This window comes from Camarhynchus parvulus, chromosome 11 (assembly GCF_901933205.1).
Source record: "Camarhynchus parvulus chromosome 11, STF_HiC, whole genome shotgun sequence".
NCBI lineage: Eukaryota > Metazoa > Chordata > Aves > Passeriformes > Thraupidae > Camarhynchus > Camarhynchus parvulus.
In genome coordinates this window covers 8,802,417-8,818,324 of record NC_044581.1, presented here as the reverse complement: position 1 = coordinate 8,818,324, position 15,908 = coordinate 8,802,417, and the positions used below count along the sequence as shown (strand labels likewise).

Here is a 15,908-nt window from a genome sequence, read left to right as displayed (position 1 = left end):
AAGACCCCAGCAATCCTTGAGACAATATGTATTACTGGAGGAGAGCATAGTTAATATCTGTATAGCTCTGAAATCAATAAATAGCAATAAAGAAATCTAAATTTCCTGTGCCTGTCTTGATGATGTTTGGGTCCTTCCCTAACATATCAGGCCCACAAGTATTTATTTATGCACTTAACCTTCCTTAAAAATCTTCACATGTGATGCTCAAGTGACTAAGCCTGGTCAAGCATGAGAATTTTACAAGGTTATGTAGGACTCAGACTTGAAACAATAAACTAAGAACCCTTGAGGTTTAGCATGTTTTCATTAGTGCTTTAGGTTTTATGCATTTTAGACTACTTATGTGGTGTAAAGTTCTTCTGTATATGTTAGCAGTCCATTAATGCATTTTTTGAAATTTTGTAAATTAGTATTTTGTGAATATGCACTTGTTATCTTCCTCTGATGTTCTCTGGAACTGTTTTTAACAGGCACTGGTAAGAACATTTGAGTGGTATTTATAGCTTTGTTTGCCTTGCTCTCCACTGGAAGGACTAATCTCTTAAACATTTCATTCCAGTACCTCTGATTAATTTTCCACAAATCAACTTCAGACAAATTCTAGTGCAGACATTCTTACACTGCAGAAACTATCTCATCTCAGATAAAAGTATGGTATAATTAGGCCAAAGGGACAGTCATCTTTTTGCAAATCAGCAAAAGATAGCTACCAAAAGATTGCCAGATTACCAACCAGTTGCAATCAAGAATAAAATTACATTTCAATACATCAGAAAAATAAACATCTGCCTACTATACACACCATTCCTTTAATAAAGTTAAATAGCTTCATAAAATTTGTACAGCTTGTAATTTTTAATGACTATTAATTCTTTTCTGAGTAACTGCAACAGAGTTTTACTAATCAGTTTATATGATCAGTCCTGAAGTGACTTGGTTTTATTATTCTCCTTGCTGTTTTCTAGAGCTCCCCAGGTTTCAGATTTCCTTCATGCAACTCCAGTTGTTCTTCACAAAGGACAATTTGATTCTTCTATCTTTACTCCTGCTCAGTGCCATTTATTCTACATTGTTTCATAATATCGAGGTAACTGCAGAAAACAGAGGTGAGGACCACAGAAATCTTAGCTAATGAACAAGCTTGGGCAGGAGCAAAATACCACAAACTTTCAGCAGTTTGATATTTCATACCAGTGGTCAACATGAGACATTTTTAACAGTTCACACTACAGGCCTTAGGAGAATATTTTTGGTGAGAGAAAATGCTGCTGGTTACACATCACCGTATTTTAGTTTGATAGCAAAACTTTTTGTATCAACAACAGTTTCATTTCAACAAATGTGTACCATTGAAAAATACCACACTGGAAAAGCAGACAGCTTGTGCTCCCACTGTTTTGATGCCAGTTCTTCTCTTTAACAGTTAAGACTGGGCTTAGGTTTGGCATCAGATTTTATTCTCAAGTAGGCAGCTGCTTCTAGAAAAGAGCCAAAACTGTTTCTGTATCAAAACCACAATGACAAAAATTCAGCATAGCCTGCCAGCCAGCATATCATTCACAGGAGTGTAAAGTGTCCAGCAGAACAACTAAATGGAATGATTTTGAAAGCTGCTATTAAGTTTCAACAATATTGCTAGTTTCTCTTTTAAAGGTCTGTAACTATTTCCTGCAGGTGAATGTTTATCTGTTTTTCTTTGCTTGTGTGCAGCTTTTGCTTTACCTGATAAATTGTCTGGCTCTCAACCAACACATTTTCTCACTTTACTGTTGTGGAGCATAGTTGTCTGCTGGGACAAACGTTCTTTTCAGCATCCAATGTGAAGCTTGAAGGGTTCAAGGTAACAACAGATTTTACTGGAATGTGCTGGATCACATTTGTAGCTGCTGTTGCTGTTGATCTGTTAACAGACTCCTGTGCTTGCCATGGGACTTGTTTGCCTTCTGTACACCAGTGTCTGGTGCTTGTTAGTGGCTGGGCTGTTGTTTTCACTGCCTGCTGTACCACTTATCTTCCTCCACTGTGCCTGGGAACATTCTGATAACAGCAATGTTTCTGGACAGGGACAGACTGGAACTCTATGTGAACTCAAGTCAAAGGGTCTATGACCTGAGGATGAGTTCAAGCAGCAGCAGGACACTCCAAAGCATCTGCAACTGTGGGGGAGTTCAGGCCAGAGCAAGAAAACCTCCCAGTATTCCCAGGCTGTCCCCATTAGAGCACAACCATGACAACAGTTCAGCAGAATCACCATTTCAAAATGATCTTTTGATTAAACCAGGCACCTCTTCTGCCTGGTTTGATTTTACATTTGAGCTGCAGACATTATTAGAGAGATACAGGGATGTAAAGAGCTAACATTTCTCCATTTAATGAGTACTCCAAGTCCCACAACTCTGAAGTACAGATGTAGGTACTGCTATATTTTTATATGACCATTTGTGAGGAAAATGAAGTAATTTATATGCATAATATAAAACTTCCAAGTCTTACTTAAGGCCCTACTGAAGAAATATTTCTTGATTCTCTGAAGCCTTTCACTGTAACAGCTGGCTCAGATATGAGTGCAGTGAAAGGCAGTAAATTTTTTCTCCTCATCCAGTATTCTGTTGTTCATTATCCTTATTTGGAAGTGTTTATAAATAATCATTCTTCCATACTGTGACCTCAAAAAAGTAATGATTCATTTTCCTCCCTTCTAAAGAAGAAAAATCAAGGAAACAAGGTGTCATCTCACTTGAACTCTGTTTGTTCTGGCACATATTGCACTTTTCCCATCTCTGAGATCCAAATCAGCATTTGTTATACCAGTCTTGGCAATTTCTGTTGGCAGCAGTTGACTTGACCTTTTAATCCAGTTAGCCTTTTCCACTACAGTACTCAAATAATGAGCTGTAGGAAGAATTGCCTTTGGTCAATGGGTTGTGAGACACCAACGTGAATCTTTGCCATCACAAATTCTAGAGCTCAGATGCATACAGCAGACCGTGAAAAACAACAGCCTGTTTACCTTGGCAGGACAGCCTGGGCATGAATGACTTGTCCCAGAGGGCTGGATTTGTTCACTGACAGTGTAGTGAGTGCAGCTTGTGCTGCCCTCTCCCCGAGGCAGAGGCAGGTGTCCAGCAGGGCCCGGGCGCGGGCGGTCACCGTGGGGCGGGCGCTGATGCTCTCGTAGTCCATGCGGGACAGGGCCTGCTGCGAGCGCAGCACGTCCAGCGCATGGTTCAGGAGCCCTTCTGTCATGCAGCTCAGGATGCTCTGTCTCTGGCAGGCAAGGATTTGACAGCAGCTTCCTTTGCTGCAAGGACCTTGAGTGGAAAGGAAAACAAAATGAGATAAACCAAGTGCTTTTGTCATCCAGAAATTGTTAGCAAGTGATAGCATCAACACCAGAAATACAAACTCAGTAGAGGAAGGAAGGAGGAGGAGTCAGTTTGTTTGCATTCTATGTTTGAAACTAGTCCAAAAGAATTTTCATCTCATGTTTGAAACTCAGGAAGACCAGATTACAGCAAATAAGTGTTTCTAAACCTCTAGGTGCCCAGATTGTGTGAGGGGAGAAGATTTTCAGGTCTTGCCCTATTCATCTAGCACCTGTATTTGACTTTATGCAAAGCACCTTGGCAGGATGCAGATGAGAAAACTTTCTCCTATAAAGGTGGAAGGACAGGTAACAGGTACTTCAGGGTAGCAGGAGAGTTTGAACCATGTAACATGAAACTAGGAAAATGAATATAGGTCAAAGCCAAACTAATACCAAAAGTAATATTCTTGATAAAATGGTTGAGAGCTTTGGGTTCTGCCTCTTTTCATGGGGTGATTAGAATACCTAGTGCTGAAATTAGGGTTTTTATTGTAAATAAAAACAGTAAATACCATACACCAAGAGAAAATTAATAACCAAAAGTCGTGCTGCTTTGGAGAGCATGCATTCTGATTTCTGAGTGTTGCCAGGAGAGTTCTGTGATGAACTTTTCCTGCATGGTCTAGTCTGTTGATTTATCCAGAAATTATGTCAGCACTCAAGTAAATTGCCATGGAGAAGGACAGCCAGCTAGGTTGAGAATTGTTATAGGCCAGTTGGCAAAAAGTTAGTATAAAAACCTCACAAAGCTTCACTCACAGGCAAAGAGTCTTCACAAACCAAAACCTGACCCTTTCTGCCTCTGTTCTGCAGGAAGACCTCCAAGTTTTAATCAATTTAATCACTGAGATCTGGCCAAGGTGAGTACTGCCAGCTCAAAGTGGCAATAGTGCCTTACCTGTCACTGCTTGTCCCAGGTGCATTGGTTGTGGTCTGTGCTGAAGAGCCAGTGCTGGGGAGTTATGCTCTTTGCCTGCAGTTGAGCCAGATGAAGGATTTGTGCAAAAGGAGCTTGGTTTTCTTCTCTCAGAGCCTAGGTGATCTAGAAAAAGTTTAAGATGAGCAAGATTAGACCTTTGAATTTAACAACAAGAAAACATTACACATATGTCAGCCACTACAGGAGACAGGAACTGAAGACTGACTTGAGATTACTTTGGCTCTTGTTAATACATCATTATTCCTAGGAAAACTTTGGCATTTGTTACTACACATATATGGCCTTTCTGTCTGTAGGAACTTGTTATTGAAGTTATGAAACATTTTATTCTGTCCATAAGTCTGATGGCAATTGATCAGAACTGAAGTGCTTGGAAATGCAGAAGTTGCTACAGGTGAATTGACTTCTGATGTCTCAGTTTTTGTACCTGAAGGCATGAGAAATACAGACTGTCTATTCTTGACCCAAATTTAAACAGGACAAATACACACTGGAAAAGTAAAGACAGTTATCCATATTGGAACAGTGATTATCAGGAATTATTCATATGTTCCTGGCAACATTGCCTTTTTAAAAATATCTCCAGATAAGATAAAGATTTTAAAGATATCTCCATTTCTTAGCAGATTACAAAAAAAGCAGTTATTCCTGGTGGCACAAAGCAGCCTGATTCCCAAAAGGGACTTGTTCTCTCAAAAGCAACAGGCAATTTTTGATGTGTGAGAGAAAGGCAGCTCTACATTTACAGCTCAATATTCTAAAAAACTTAGTACTTTTTTTTTTTTTGATCTATACATCTAAGTGGAAAGCTTTGTGGTGTCTCTGGTTTCCTGCAGTGAACTCATGCTTCAGATGATACCAGTAGAGAGCACAGCTTTACTCTGAGAAGCAACAATCTTACAAGAAAAATGACATTTCTATATGAAACAACTAGTAATATTTGTCTTTTTCTTGTAACAGCTGGAGCTGAATATAATTCAAGACAGTGACCTTTGGTTGCATTCTGTGGGGTAGTACTTGACACACCCATTTCAATATTATCTCTTCCTGCTGTATTTGCACTGCTATCAGGTGGAACAGTTGACAAGCTTGGCACTGCAAGAGGAATTTTCTTGCTGATTAAGCGATTGCCTTTTTGTGGACAGATGATCTGAAAGATATCAAAACAGAGAAGAGTTATCTTCTTGCCAACTTTTGTTCCAAAACCTTTTCTAAACAGGAGAGGTTCAAAACAAACCCTAAGAGGAGGAGGTTGTTCTTGCAAGAGCAACAACAGAGTGAGCTGCTTGGAACAAGGTAAAGCAGTGGGGTTTGTTGGATGGAGTTACCCTGGCCACGAACATTTTGCCCAAGTGTTTGCATTGCACAGTGTCAGGCTGTCAGGAGGAATGAGCTGCTGGTGAAGTACTCTGGAGACTCCCGTGCCCCAAACTCACCTGTGAATTGCAGGTGCCTCTCTGCAGGGTGAAGGTCTCGGAGCCTTTGCATGCATTAAGCGCTCTCTCCTGGAAGAAGAAAGCCACAGTAACTGCAGCAAGTGTAGATGGGGTTTGTGCCATTCACAGCTGTCAGGAGCAACAGTTCATAGCAACATAACTTCTACTGGCAACATGCATTATACTGTAAGGCGCACTCAAAGAACAGCACAGAGTGAATGGGCATGGAATGTGACAAAATTCTATCCTGTTACTCTTTCCAGTGTGTCACATTTATTTGAAATCCAGTGTTGAACCAAAAGCTTGTATTGAGACAGACTGGGCTAGCTAGAACATGTTTGTCTTTAAGTAGCCAGACAGCATGGCCATCCTGTGTTCAGTGTGCCAAACTGTCTGCAGTAAGGATGTGTCAATACTTGTAACTTTTTTCCAATTTGTGCATCCACAGCAGATCTGTTAAACTATTTTTTTTTATTTTAAACTCAATAGTTGTGAATCAATTTCCCAGAAACTTCAGTTTCATTTTCAGAATAATTTTGGACTTATCAGTTCAGTTGTTTGAACAATAAATGATGCTCGCTAATAAAATAAATCTTCACAATCTAACAAAAATAAAACCTTGCTCAAGGAGATTGAAGCATTAAATCATGGAGTATTTGGCAGTACAATCTTAAATAAACTTCAACAGTAGTAAAAATTACTTTGACTCTCACTATGCCACCTATTAAAACATTGATCAAGGCTGTTCTACAAGCCCAGAACGTGATTGCAACATATAGAAACAGTCCTGCGTGCATCAACATACACAACACACAGCAATGAAACCATCAACACAGCATGGGTTGTGTAACTCCAGCTAGAGTCAGAGTCCTTGTCCAAGGGCCACAACACATGTCAGTGTTTTCCCCCAGTGAAACCAGCTAGGATGCAGCTCTGCTTGTGGCAGTCCCATTTGTGCCAGAGCTCCCATGGCAGTGTAAGCAGATGTGGTGTTACCTCCATCCCTCAGTCTTTGGCTGTTCTCCATCCCTCCTGTGGAATTAGAGAGCTTTGAGACCCTGGGGTGAGCAGTGCCTTGGCCTGAAAGCCTGGCAGTTTAGAAGCAGTGAAGGCTGCAGAGCAGTGCTGTTACTGATATTGCTCCAGGCACCAATGCTGTTCAGGTTTTGAACTGAATGCTTTCAAACCAGTAATACAAAAAAAACAGCCCTTGGTTCTAGTCCTAATCTGCAGTACTTGAGCTGATGTTTGTTCTCACTCACATGGGTTTGCCAGTCTGACTCCAAGTGGTGACTAGAAAGAATTGTATTTTTCAAATAGCAGGTAGCAATTGACTAATATTCTAGAGCCCTCACAACATATATATTATACAATTTCTGAATGAACCTGAAGTGCCAAAGGGCACTCTCCAGCTCTCTGGCATGACCAGTAAAACAATCAAGACAAAACCTTCACTGGTTTTGGGTCAGAAAGATTGCAATTGAATGAATCAAGTAATGTTGTAGGAGAACAAGAAATTTTGCACTGACCTTTGCATCCATCAAATCGTAGATTGCTGCAGAAATTACTTCCTTATTTATACTAGTCAAAACTCCATTTAGAAGGTGTACACATTCTGCAGGGATAATAAAGCATTTTGAATACCACATTGTGTATGAAAGCATGTATACATTTAGGCATCATCATATTGCAACTAACTTTACTATTATATTGAGAAAATGGATGAAATAGAGGAAATTAGTTTAATACAACTTCCACCTCATACTTTACTTTATAGTAAACAAAAATTTGGAGACAAGTAAGTCAATTTCTGATAGGAAGCTTCAGTTAGAGGAACTATCAAAGGTAGTCTGATGATCTAAAGACCACTTTCACTTCAGTTGTTCAGAGTTCTAAAGCAATGTTCCTATGAAGTCTGTCTCCATTACAGATCTTGCACAGAAAGAAATCCTGAATGTTACCTGCAGTATGGGGTCTATAATCTGGTTCTTGATGCCAGCACAGAGCAATGAGGTGCAGCAGTCTGTTCCTCTCAGGCAAATTGCTTGGTATGAACTTTTCTGAAATGCCTGGCCGCACACTGCTGCAGATTCCTCTCAAAACATCAAGCAGCGTTCCTTGACCTGCAATTTAAAAGAAAATGTCACTGCCAAAAATATTAAAGACCTCTTAAAATGACATCCAATGTAAGTCATATTGTATATTTTAAAACAAAGACTGCTTTTTTAAAAGTAAAAATATATTAATGCTCTTGTAAGTAGATATGCTAGCCTTTAACATTAGCTATAGCTGCTTATTGCAACAGGTCCTTTCAGGATAAAGAACTCTGTCCAATATTGAGTCACAAATGGTTATGTAAACTTTGACTGTAAACTACATGCACTGATTCCTCAGGAATACATGCTATTATTTTAAGCATAGTTTTATATAAAGCCTTACACTTGCATTTTGAGAACAGAACAAAAGAATTGTAAAAAAAAAGAAATGTACTTTGAGCAGCCTCAAGATGGCAGCCATAAGCTGTATGGGCATTTAGATTTTATTCCATGCAGTACTTTTTGAAGGTCCTCAGTAAAATGCAGGAGTCCTTCAATCAGTTTTGCCATGCAGAATGAAGCCCATAGCAAAGAAGATCTCCACTTCCATGAAACAGGGATTGATCATAGACAGTGACAATTATTATAAATTTTGCAAACTAACTTCTCTAAAACTGCTCACACTTTCATCTAAGAAAGTAAGATTCCCTGCTTCCTTGAGATAATTCATCATGAACTGGCATTTCTGGACTGGTACTTGAAACTCACAGCAACTTTAAAAATGAGTATTCTGCTCATTGAATTAGCAACTTGTCACTGATTCTAAAATTCCAGCTGACAAATATGAAGTGATATTCCTTCTCACTGAAGGTCCATGGCAAACCAGCTCAGTGGCAGTGCTTCAGCAAGCACAGATTGATGATACTTGTGGGGGAAGAAGCTCTGCCTTTTCCCTTCAGAAAGAGCAGCTTCCTTGGAAACATTTAGGATTTGGTGAGGAATTGTAATATTTACATCCTCTAATGTGGAACTTTGTGCTGTAACAGTAAGAGAAGGCAAAGGGACATCTGAAAAGATTGTGTTTGTACCATAATTTCACTATAATAAGGGAATTTGTGGACAAGGTGTGGACAGCACAAAGTCTGACATGAACAATAAATACCTTCAAAGGGTTTCTGTCTGCTGAGGCTCTCCCAGCACAGGATTCCAAAACTGAAAAAAATGCAAAAAACAGCAAAACAGTGAAAGACCATTCATTAGTTTGCAATCTGTATCTACATTCTCAGTTTCAAAAGCAAATTTATGGCTTTAAGAGAATGGAGTTTTTTAAGACAAAGTCTATCCAAGTCTTTTCTAATTCAATGAGACCTTTTTTTCAGTTCTCAATTGAGTTGTTCTTATAAAATCATCAAGTTAAGGGGTTTTTGTATTATTTTTATTTTTATTGGGTTCAATTAGAATTAAATTTCAGGTTACTGCCTTATCTTAATTTGATCTTGTGAATTTTGGAAGCTTCTGTTCTCCTTTTTCTATCACTATTGGTTTGTTCTCAGGTAATTTCAATATCAACTGGACTTTTCAGCAGGTACCAACAAGCACATCAGTTAACGTACAAAAACTTGGTTCTGATGTACTATGTTTCTATTTTCTTCAGCAAATTTTGATGGGGCTCCAAATACCTTTTTCCTTTTCCAACATCCTAGGAGTAATTGCAGTGGGATCATAGATCTATACATATAACCCACAACTCAGATGCTGTAAAAAACAGTGGTTTAACAAAAAGATCAAAAATCAGAGGCAGAAAAGAGGAGGCTGCTGGATGAGAAAAAGCAGTCTACAGATAAGTCAGAAGCAAACCAATCAAAAGGGGAAGAGGCAGTTCAAGGATAATCATATATGTTTATTTATATATCTCGCTGTAGTGATTAAAGCTTACAGTGGTTAAAAGAGCCTCCTCTTCTGCCTTACTTTCACATAAACATCTGGAAACTATTAATGTAATGTGGACATACATGTAACTTAAATGTACTTTGTGTTTCATGTATGACAGAAATTTCTGCTTTCTCTGTTGCATCACTGTTTAGATGCACACAAATTTCATGCATCTGAGTCACATCTCAGCATATTATTATATAATGTATTATATAATACATGTATACATTAAATGATATATATGAATGCAATTTTGGAAAATTAATTATGATACCTGAAAGTAAACCTCCACTCCTCCTGTGCAAAACTTGTGTTTGTGAACATGAGTTTAGTCACATCATTTATAGGACTCCTCAAGTGTATGCATTTTGACTCATCTTAGAGCCTGCCTCTATGACAATAAAGCAGGAGTTTAAATTTATAGGTTTCACAAAAGCTCAGAAATTAGAACAGTGGTCTGCTTAGAAGTTATTTAAAATATTAGTCCACAGCTCTGTGTGCTGGCCATGATGATGTGTATCCATCCAGACCAGTGGCACCTTGAGGTCCTCTCATTTATTGAGGCAGCTACAATGGATGTAACATACCCCAAAGGGATACGTGGCAGTGAGTAATCTCTCTCCTTGGTATAAATCACTTTGTTAAAAAGTACAGGTGCTTCAGTGGCTCAGTAAGTTATTCCAGCAGAGATTCCACAGGATCTTAAATGGGACACTATTGAGGGAAAGGTCTTATTTTTACCTGGCCCTGATCTAGGCATAAACAATTCTTTCTGAAACTAAAGGCAGCAACAGTTCACACTTATAAATTATGTGAAGCAGTTATGAGGCTTCTATATATATCTGGAAGTTTTGGCAGCTGTTGCACTTTTAAAACATTTAGGTCCATTATTATATGACTGACTTTTGGAACAGTTCTTAACCTCAGTATCTGATTCACCAAATATGGGAATTTAAAATCTAATTCACTGCTGTAATTGGCCTCATGCCATACTATCCTACTGCATTATGTATGTCTGGCATTTTTACTGTAACGTCTTTGAAGAGAAGAGTTTTGGCAGCATGGTAGGGTGCAGCATGGACTAGGTATGACATGCCCTTAGAGACTCCATTCACCTGTAAATATCACCTTCCTGGGAAGGGAGGCCTCCTTCAAGTATTTCAGGAGAAAGATACACTAAATCCTGGCAGTTTCTCTGCTGGCAGTTCTGCAGGTCTGCCCTCAGCTGCTGTTTCCTCCAGTTGGTTAGGCCATAATCTGAGATCTACAGAAATGCGAGCAAAAGTAATTTTAGTAACAATAGAACAAGTCTTGATATCAAATGTTGCCTATTAATATCAAGATATGCAACAATAGGACAATCACTGGATTTTATGGTAATGGACTAAAAGTAGAAGCTCCTACCTTGGCTCTGTACTGCACATCCAAAAGCACATTGGAAGGTTTCAGGCTGCAGTGGCAGAGAGAAGGTTCGAGGCTGTGAAGATGCTGCAGCCCTTCAGCCACATCTGACAGGATCCTTATGAGTAAGGGAAAGGGAACCTCTGGGTACAGCTGATGCTAAGTAACACAAAATACAGGTTTTGGTACTGTGAAGTTGTTGCTATTCCCATTTTCATTTAACAACAAACAGAACCACAATACAGAAACACAACACAGAAACTGAAGAACAGTTTGTGACTACTGTCCGTAATTTACATGCTGATTTTTCTTCAGTCTTGCCATTAATTTTATCATCTCAAAGATGACAACTTTTATCTACCTCATGGATGAGGGAGTGGAGGGATCCATTGTTCATCCATTCAGTCACTATCCCCACAAGTCCATGGCACTGGTAAATCCCAAGGAAAGGCAGGAGACGTTCAGACTCATAGTGTCTGACACTTGCTATGTCCTGAAGTAGCAACTTCCACTCCCTGTAAAAAAAAAATCAAGTCAGAGGCAGGTTAGACTGAAGGGAACTTCAGCAGGAGATGTGAGTGTAGGATTGGTGGAAATGAGAGAGAACCTTATGGTTGAGCGCAAGATAGTATTATTTTACCAATAAACCAAATATCATATAGTCTTCCAAACAATTGTAAGAACATGAAGCAGTCATAATGTAGTGTATTTTTTTTAATATAGAATGAAAGACCTCTGGATGCTTTAATATGAACGTAAGAGCCCAGCTTGAAGCAGGATTGAAGTGTGAAGTCAGGAAAAAGCTGGAGTATATGAAATGCTAGACGAAGAATAAAACAAAGATTTACCTTTACTGCTCCAAATAACTTGTATTCTTTTGCTATTAGTGACATCCCCTTCTGCAAGGAGATGATGTGCTTCCATGCACATCTCACTGCTGTGTAACCCTGGCCCATCCTTCCCTCCTCCTCTTTCCCCTGCTCTCATCTGTGCATGCTGGTTTAAATTCAACTGAGGTCTTTTCAGGAACCTCTAGAAAAACAACACCTTATCATACTGGTATTACTGCTCCAGGTTTGTAGACATTATTCCAGTAGATTAATTACTGACTTCAGGATTAAGCTCTACTTCCTTAAAAATTTTTAAAAATCATAGAGCTTGTTTCTCAGTAAAACTGCCTCCAAGCTGCCTCTTCTGGTGAGGATTTCTAGGAATGGAGATGTGCTCAGGGATCAGGTGATGCTGGATATGCCAGGATGTGTTCTGGTGCCAGCCCTGCAGGTCTGTGCTGCCCACCTGTGTGGCAGGTTGGGTAGATAAGAGCCATACCTGTCTGTAGTGTCCTGGCTGCTCAGCAGCTTCACAGAGATGGGAATGTTCCAGGAAATATGAAAGGCTTTGAGTGCAAAGCCTGAGCCTGTCCTGGTCAAGGTAAAGCTTTCCAAATCTTCCTGGGCTACCACAGGTAATGGATTGGCCATTTCTTGATGGTTGGTTGGCTTGGGGGGAAAAATGTGGCAGAAAAGAAAAAAGTTTTAAGAGTTTTTTTTGTCACAATTAGCAAAGCACAGTGAAGTTGCACCACCCCTTACTTCCCAAATAACAAATCCAACAGCCTTCCTTTCACCACTCTGCGTCACACTTTCCTTACAAAGAGAAAAATGCACTAATTACAAAGGAGTGTCTGGACCATAATTTGCCATCTGAAGTTGCAAGGTGCTAATTATTTGCTGATCATTATTTCTATCTGATGCCTTTAAAATAGTAGACCAGTATTTATAATATGAAATGTGATTTTAACGTGATACTGAATTATGTAGACAACAAACTAGCATCTTACAGTTGCATATCAGGCAAATAATTTCTCCACTTCTCATAAAAAAGGCAATTATTCAATAACTGATGTCAGCATGTTCTGCACCATTCTTGCATATCATCTTTAATACATCATATGTAAATGCAAAAGCAAAGAAAAAGGAAAATTTCCTGCTGTTGTGACCTGTCAGAATTCTGCTAAATGGAGTTGTGTCTTTGTAGCTGCCAGTAATTTGGGCAGTGCAGTGTCTATGCAGGAGCTCTCCAGGGCCAGCTGCTCTTCTCAGACCCTTTGCATGGCAACACACACAGATTAGAGACACCTTCTGCAAAGCCTCACTGTGTTACTGCATGAGTAACCCTTCTAATTACATCTGTGAAGCTCCATTAGACTGGAGATAGCCAAAAAGTGAGGGGTAAAGGAGGAAACCAGGCAATCTAAGATAACAGAAGGCATAAACCTGCTGGCACTGGTAAGGATTACTGCAGACCAGTGGTCAGTGAGTCAGAACTCCTCAAGCTGGAATATTCCCTTTGGGGTCCAGTAGACCAGGACTAGAAAAGGAAACAATGAGGGAACTGAATTGAACTGTCAAGGATTGTTGAATGAGAATTATGTCCTTTGAGGTGTGCTCTACAAAAAGAACCTTTCTACTGGGATGCAGAAGGGCTCAAAGCCCAGATAACTTTTTCTCCACAAGTAAAATAGAAACAAAATCCTGAAGATAAATTTGCCTGTGATCCTGCTTCTAGTTAATGAACATTTTATTGTTGGTTTATCTCAGTCTTGTCCTGCAAGCACATTCACAATATAAGCTCAGTTTTGCCTCTAACCACAATCAAAATGCAAAAAGCAGCAGCTCATTTACCAGTTGAGCTTTAGCCATATTTGATTCTGGTAGGAAAGCACAGTTGAACTTTTTGCTTTTTTATTAGATGATTGTAGTTTGAAAGCAATAACTGCCTTGGGTGCTTCTCTGAAGTTTCCTTAAGAGATGAGGCTGACAGGTTAATAGTTTCATAAAATTTGAAAAGGTTCCTCTGAAGGAAGATAAGTTTTCTAAATGAGCGATTTATTCCTTAAAGCTTCTAACAGACCACACAAATCTACCAATCCTGAATGTAAAAGAGGTGATGAAAATACTGGCAGAAGCAAAATTACGTCTCATTTTTATTCTATACAGCAATAAATAATAATTTAAATAGCCAAAAAAATTTACTCAACTCCAACCATAGTGCAAGGAAGAGCAAATAATGGTTTTACAACCTAAACCATTCCTGAAAGTATTTATTTTTATTTAAAATTGAATCAAGTAACAATATAAGCATTTTTTAAACTCTTGCTAACTGGCTACTTAGATAGAAATTAAGGCTAATCATCAGCTCCTATTTTGGATTTGCAAAATCTAATAAAACTAGACATTTTTTAAAGTTGAAACAAAAACCACTTCAATCTTTATTGTTACAAACCATGTCATGACATGCTAAGCACCATTCTCCCTGTGCCTGAGTTTCTACATCTTTGTATTGCAGGTACCAAGAAATTCTTTCAATAATCCTGCTCTTTAAATAATTCTGCTTTTTCTCCCATATCTATTAAAAATCTCATTATCAACTCCCAAAATCAATATTCCAGAGGTCACCTATGCAAGGAAATGGTTTGTTTGCATTATTTTTAGTAACACACTGAAAGTTTCAGATAACTTTGACATCCTTGCCCAGCTGTGCAGACAGAGGCACGAAGAAGACTGCTATAAAGCCATTTATTTCAAGTTTCTAATTATAAGGTAATTTTTAAAAAATAATTCCTAGCAAAGACATTTCCTTACTATGAGAGAAAATACATTAATATACAGATGTCTCAGGGAAAAAAAACTGGAAATAAAAATCAACTTACCTCTGGAAATAGAAACATAAAACTACGGAATGATGGAGTGAAACTGCTGTGACACCAAGTGTGTGAGCCGGCTTTGAACCGCATTCAAAAGCAGCTCGGGATTTCGTGCCGGTGAGTCAGCTGGGCTGTTGATCTCTGCTTTATTGGCTGCCTGCAAACACTTAACATTTCCTGGTCGGATACGCAAACTGTAACTCCTTAGTGACTGCAGAGAAGAGCGATTACAGAAAGAGAGGTTGGACAGCTGCTTCTTCCACACCAAGGAATCCCAAGAGGGAAAGGCATAAATCAGTGTATAGAAGGTATAACAGTAATACCATAATGGATACAGCCCAGGTACAGAATTTTGTGGAGCTGTGCTCAGACTGTGCAGCTGATACTGATCTCTGCAGCGGGTCAAGCTGATAGCACAAGTTAAAAACCCTGTAAACTTTTTAAGCCAAGTTGATCTTAAAACAGGAAATAAATGCTGAGTTTCTGGCAGGAGGGTGGGCAGGCAAAGGATGATGTTGTGTTACACAGAAGTCAGGTTCAATGGGCTGACAAACAGCCCTCCCAAAGAGGATGTAGGGGTTAGGGTGAAAGTCAAGCTGGTCATGAGCCGGGAGCGTGCTCTTATTACAAAACGAGAAGATTATATACTGGGCTGCATTAGAAATGCAGTCAGGAAAGTGAGATAAGTCATGGTGTCTCAGTGCCCAGAAATGGTGAGGCTGCTGCTGAAATACTGGAATCATCTTTAGGGCCCTCAGTTCAAAGAAAAAGTTGACAAACTGGAGAGGACACAATGCACAGCTACCAGGACAGGGCCCTGGGGCGCATTCCTCACCACAGAGGCTCAGAGCCTTGCTGAGGAGGCATCAGTTAGAGTCCTACAGCTATTTCAATGTCAGTTATGAGGACAAATTCTTCTCCATAGTGGCAGATAACCACCAGTGGCATAGGCAGGTGTCTCAGCTTCAGATGTTCAAGCCAGCTGGTAGAAAAAAAATTCACCAGGTGAGTAATGCAGTTCTTTATGGGCCACTCTGGTTTCAGAGCCTCCATCCTTCAAAGGTCCTATAGGCTTAGCTAAACAAAA

General features: G+C 39.4%; 1 protein-coding gene across 1 annotated transcript; it reads right to left on the bottom strand.

Annotated features, from left to right (window-relative positions):
- Positions 1–2,753: 2,753 nt before the first annotated feature.
- On the bottom strand, positions 2,754–14,903 carry LOC115907945 (receptor-interacting serine/threonine-protein kinase 2-like). The gene is made up of 12 exons (XM_030956184.1): positions 14,828–14,903; positions 12,445–12,614; positions 11,477–11,630; positions 11,119–11,274; positions 10,830–10,978; positions 8,945–8,994; positions 7,708–7,869; positions 7,276–7,361; positions 5,747–5,815; positions 5,301–5,460; positions 4,269–4,412; positions 2,754–3,314 (listed from the first exon to the last, which is right to left on the bottom strand). The coding sequence occupies exons 1-12, from the start codon at positions 14,843–14,845 to the stop codon at positions 3,010–3,012; spliced, it is 1,623 nt and encodes a 540-aa protein (XP_030812044.1). The 5' UTR covers positions 14,846–14,903; the 3' UTR covers positions 2,754–3,009.
- Positions 14,904–15,908: the final 1,005 nt, after the last annotated feature.

Bases quoted from the DNA above. Each gene is read 5' to 3' on its own strand.
- LOC115907945 (XM_030956184.1), bottom strand. The intron at 8,995-10,829 runs GTGAATGGAGTC...CATTTTTTTCAG, and splicing joins CAGGAAGGTGATATTTACAG to TTTTGGAATCCTGTGCTGGG. The intron at 4,413-5,300 runs GTCACTGTCTTG...AACTTTTTCTAG, and splicing joins CCCACAGAATGCAACCAAAG to ATCACCTAGGCTCTGAGAGA.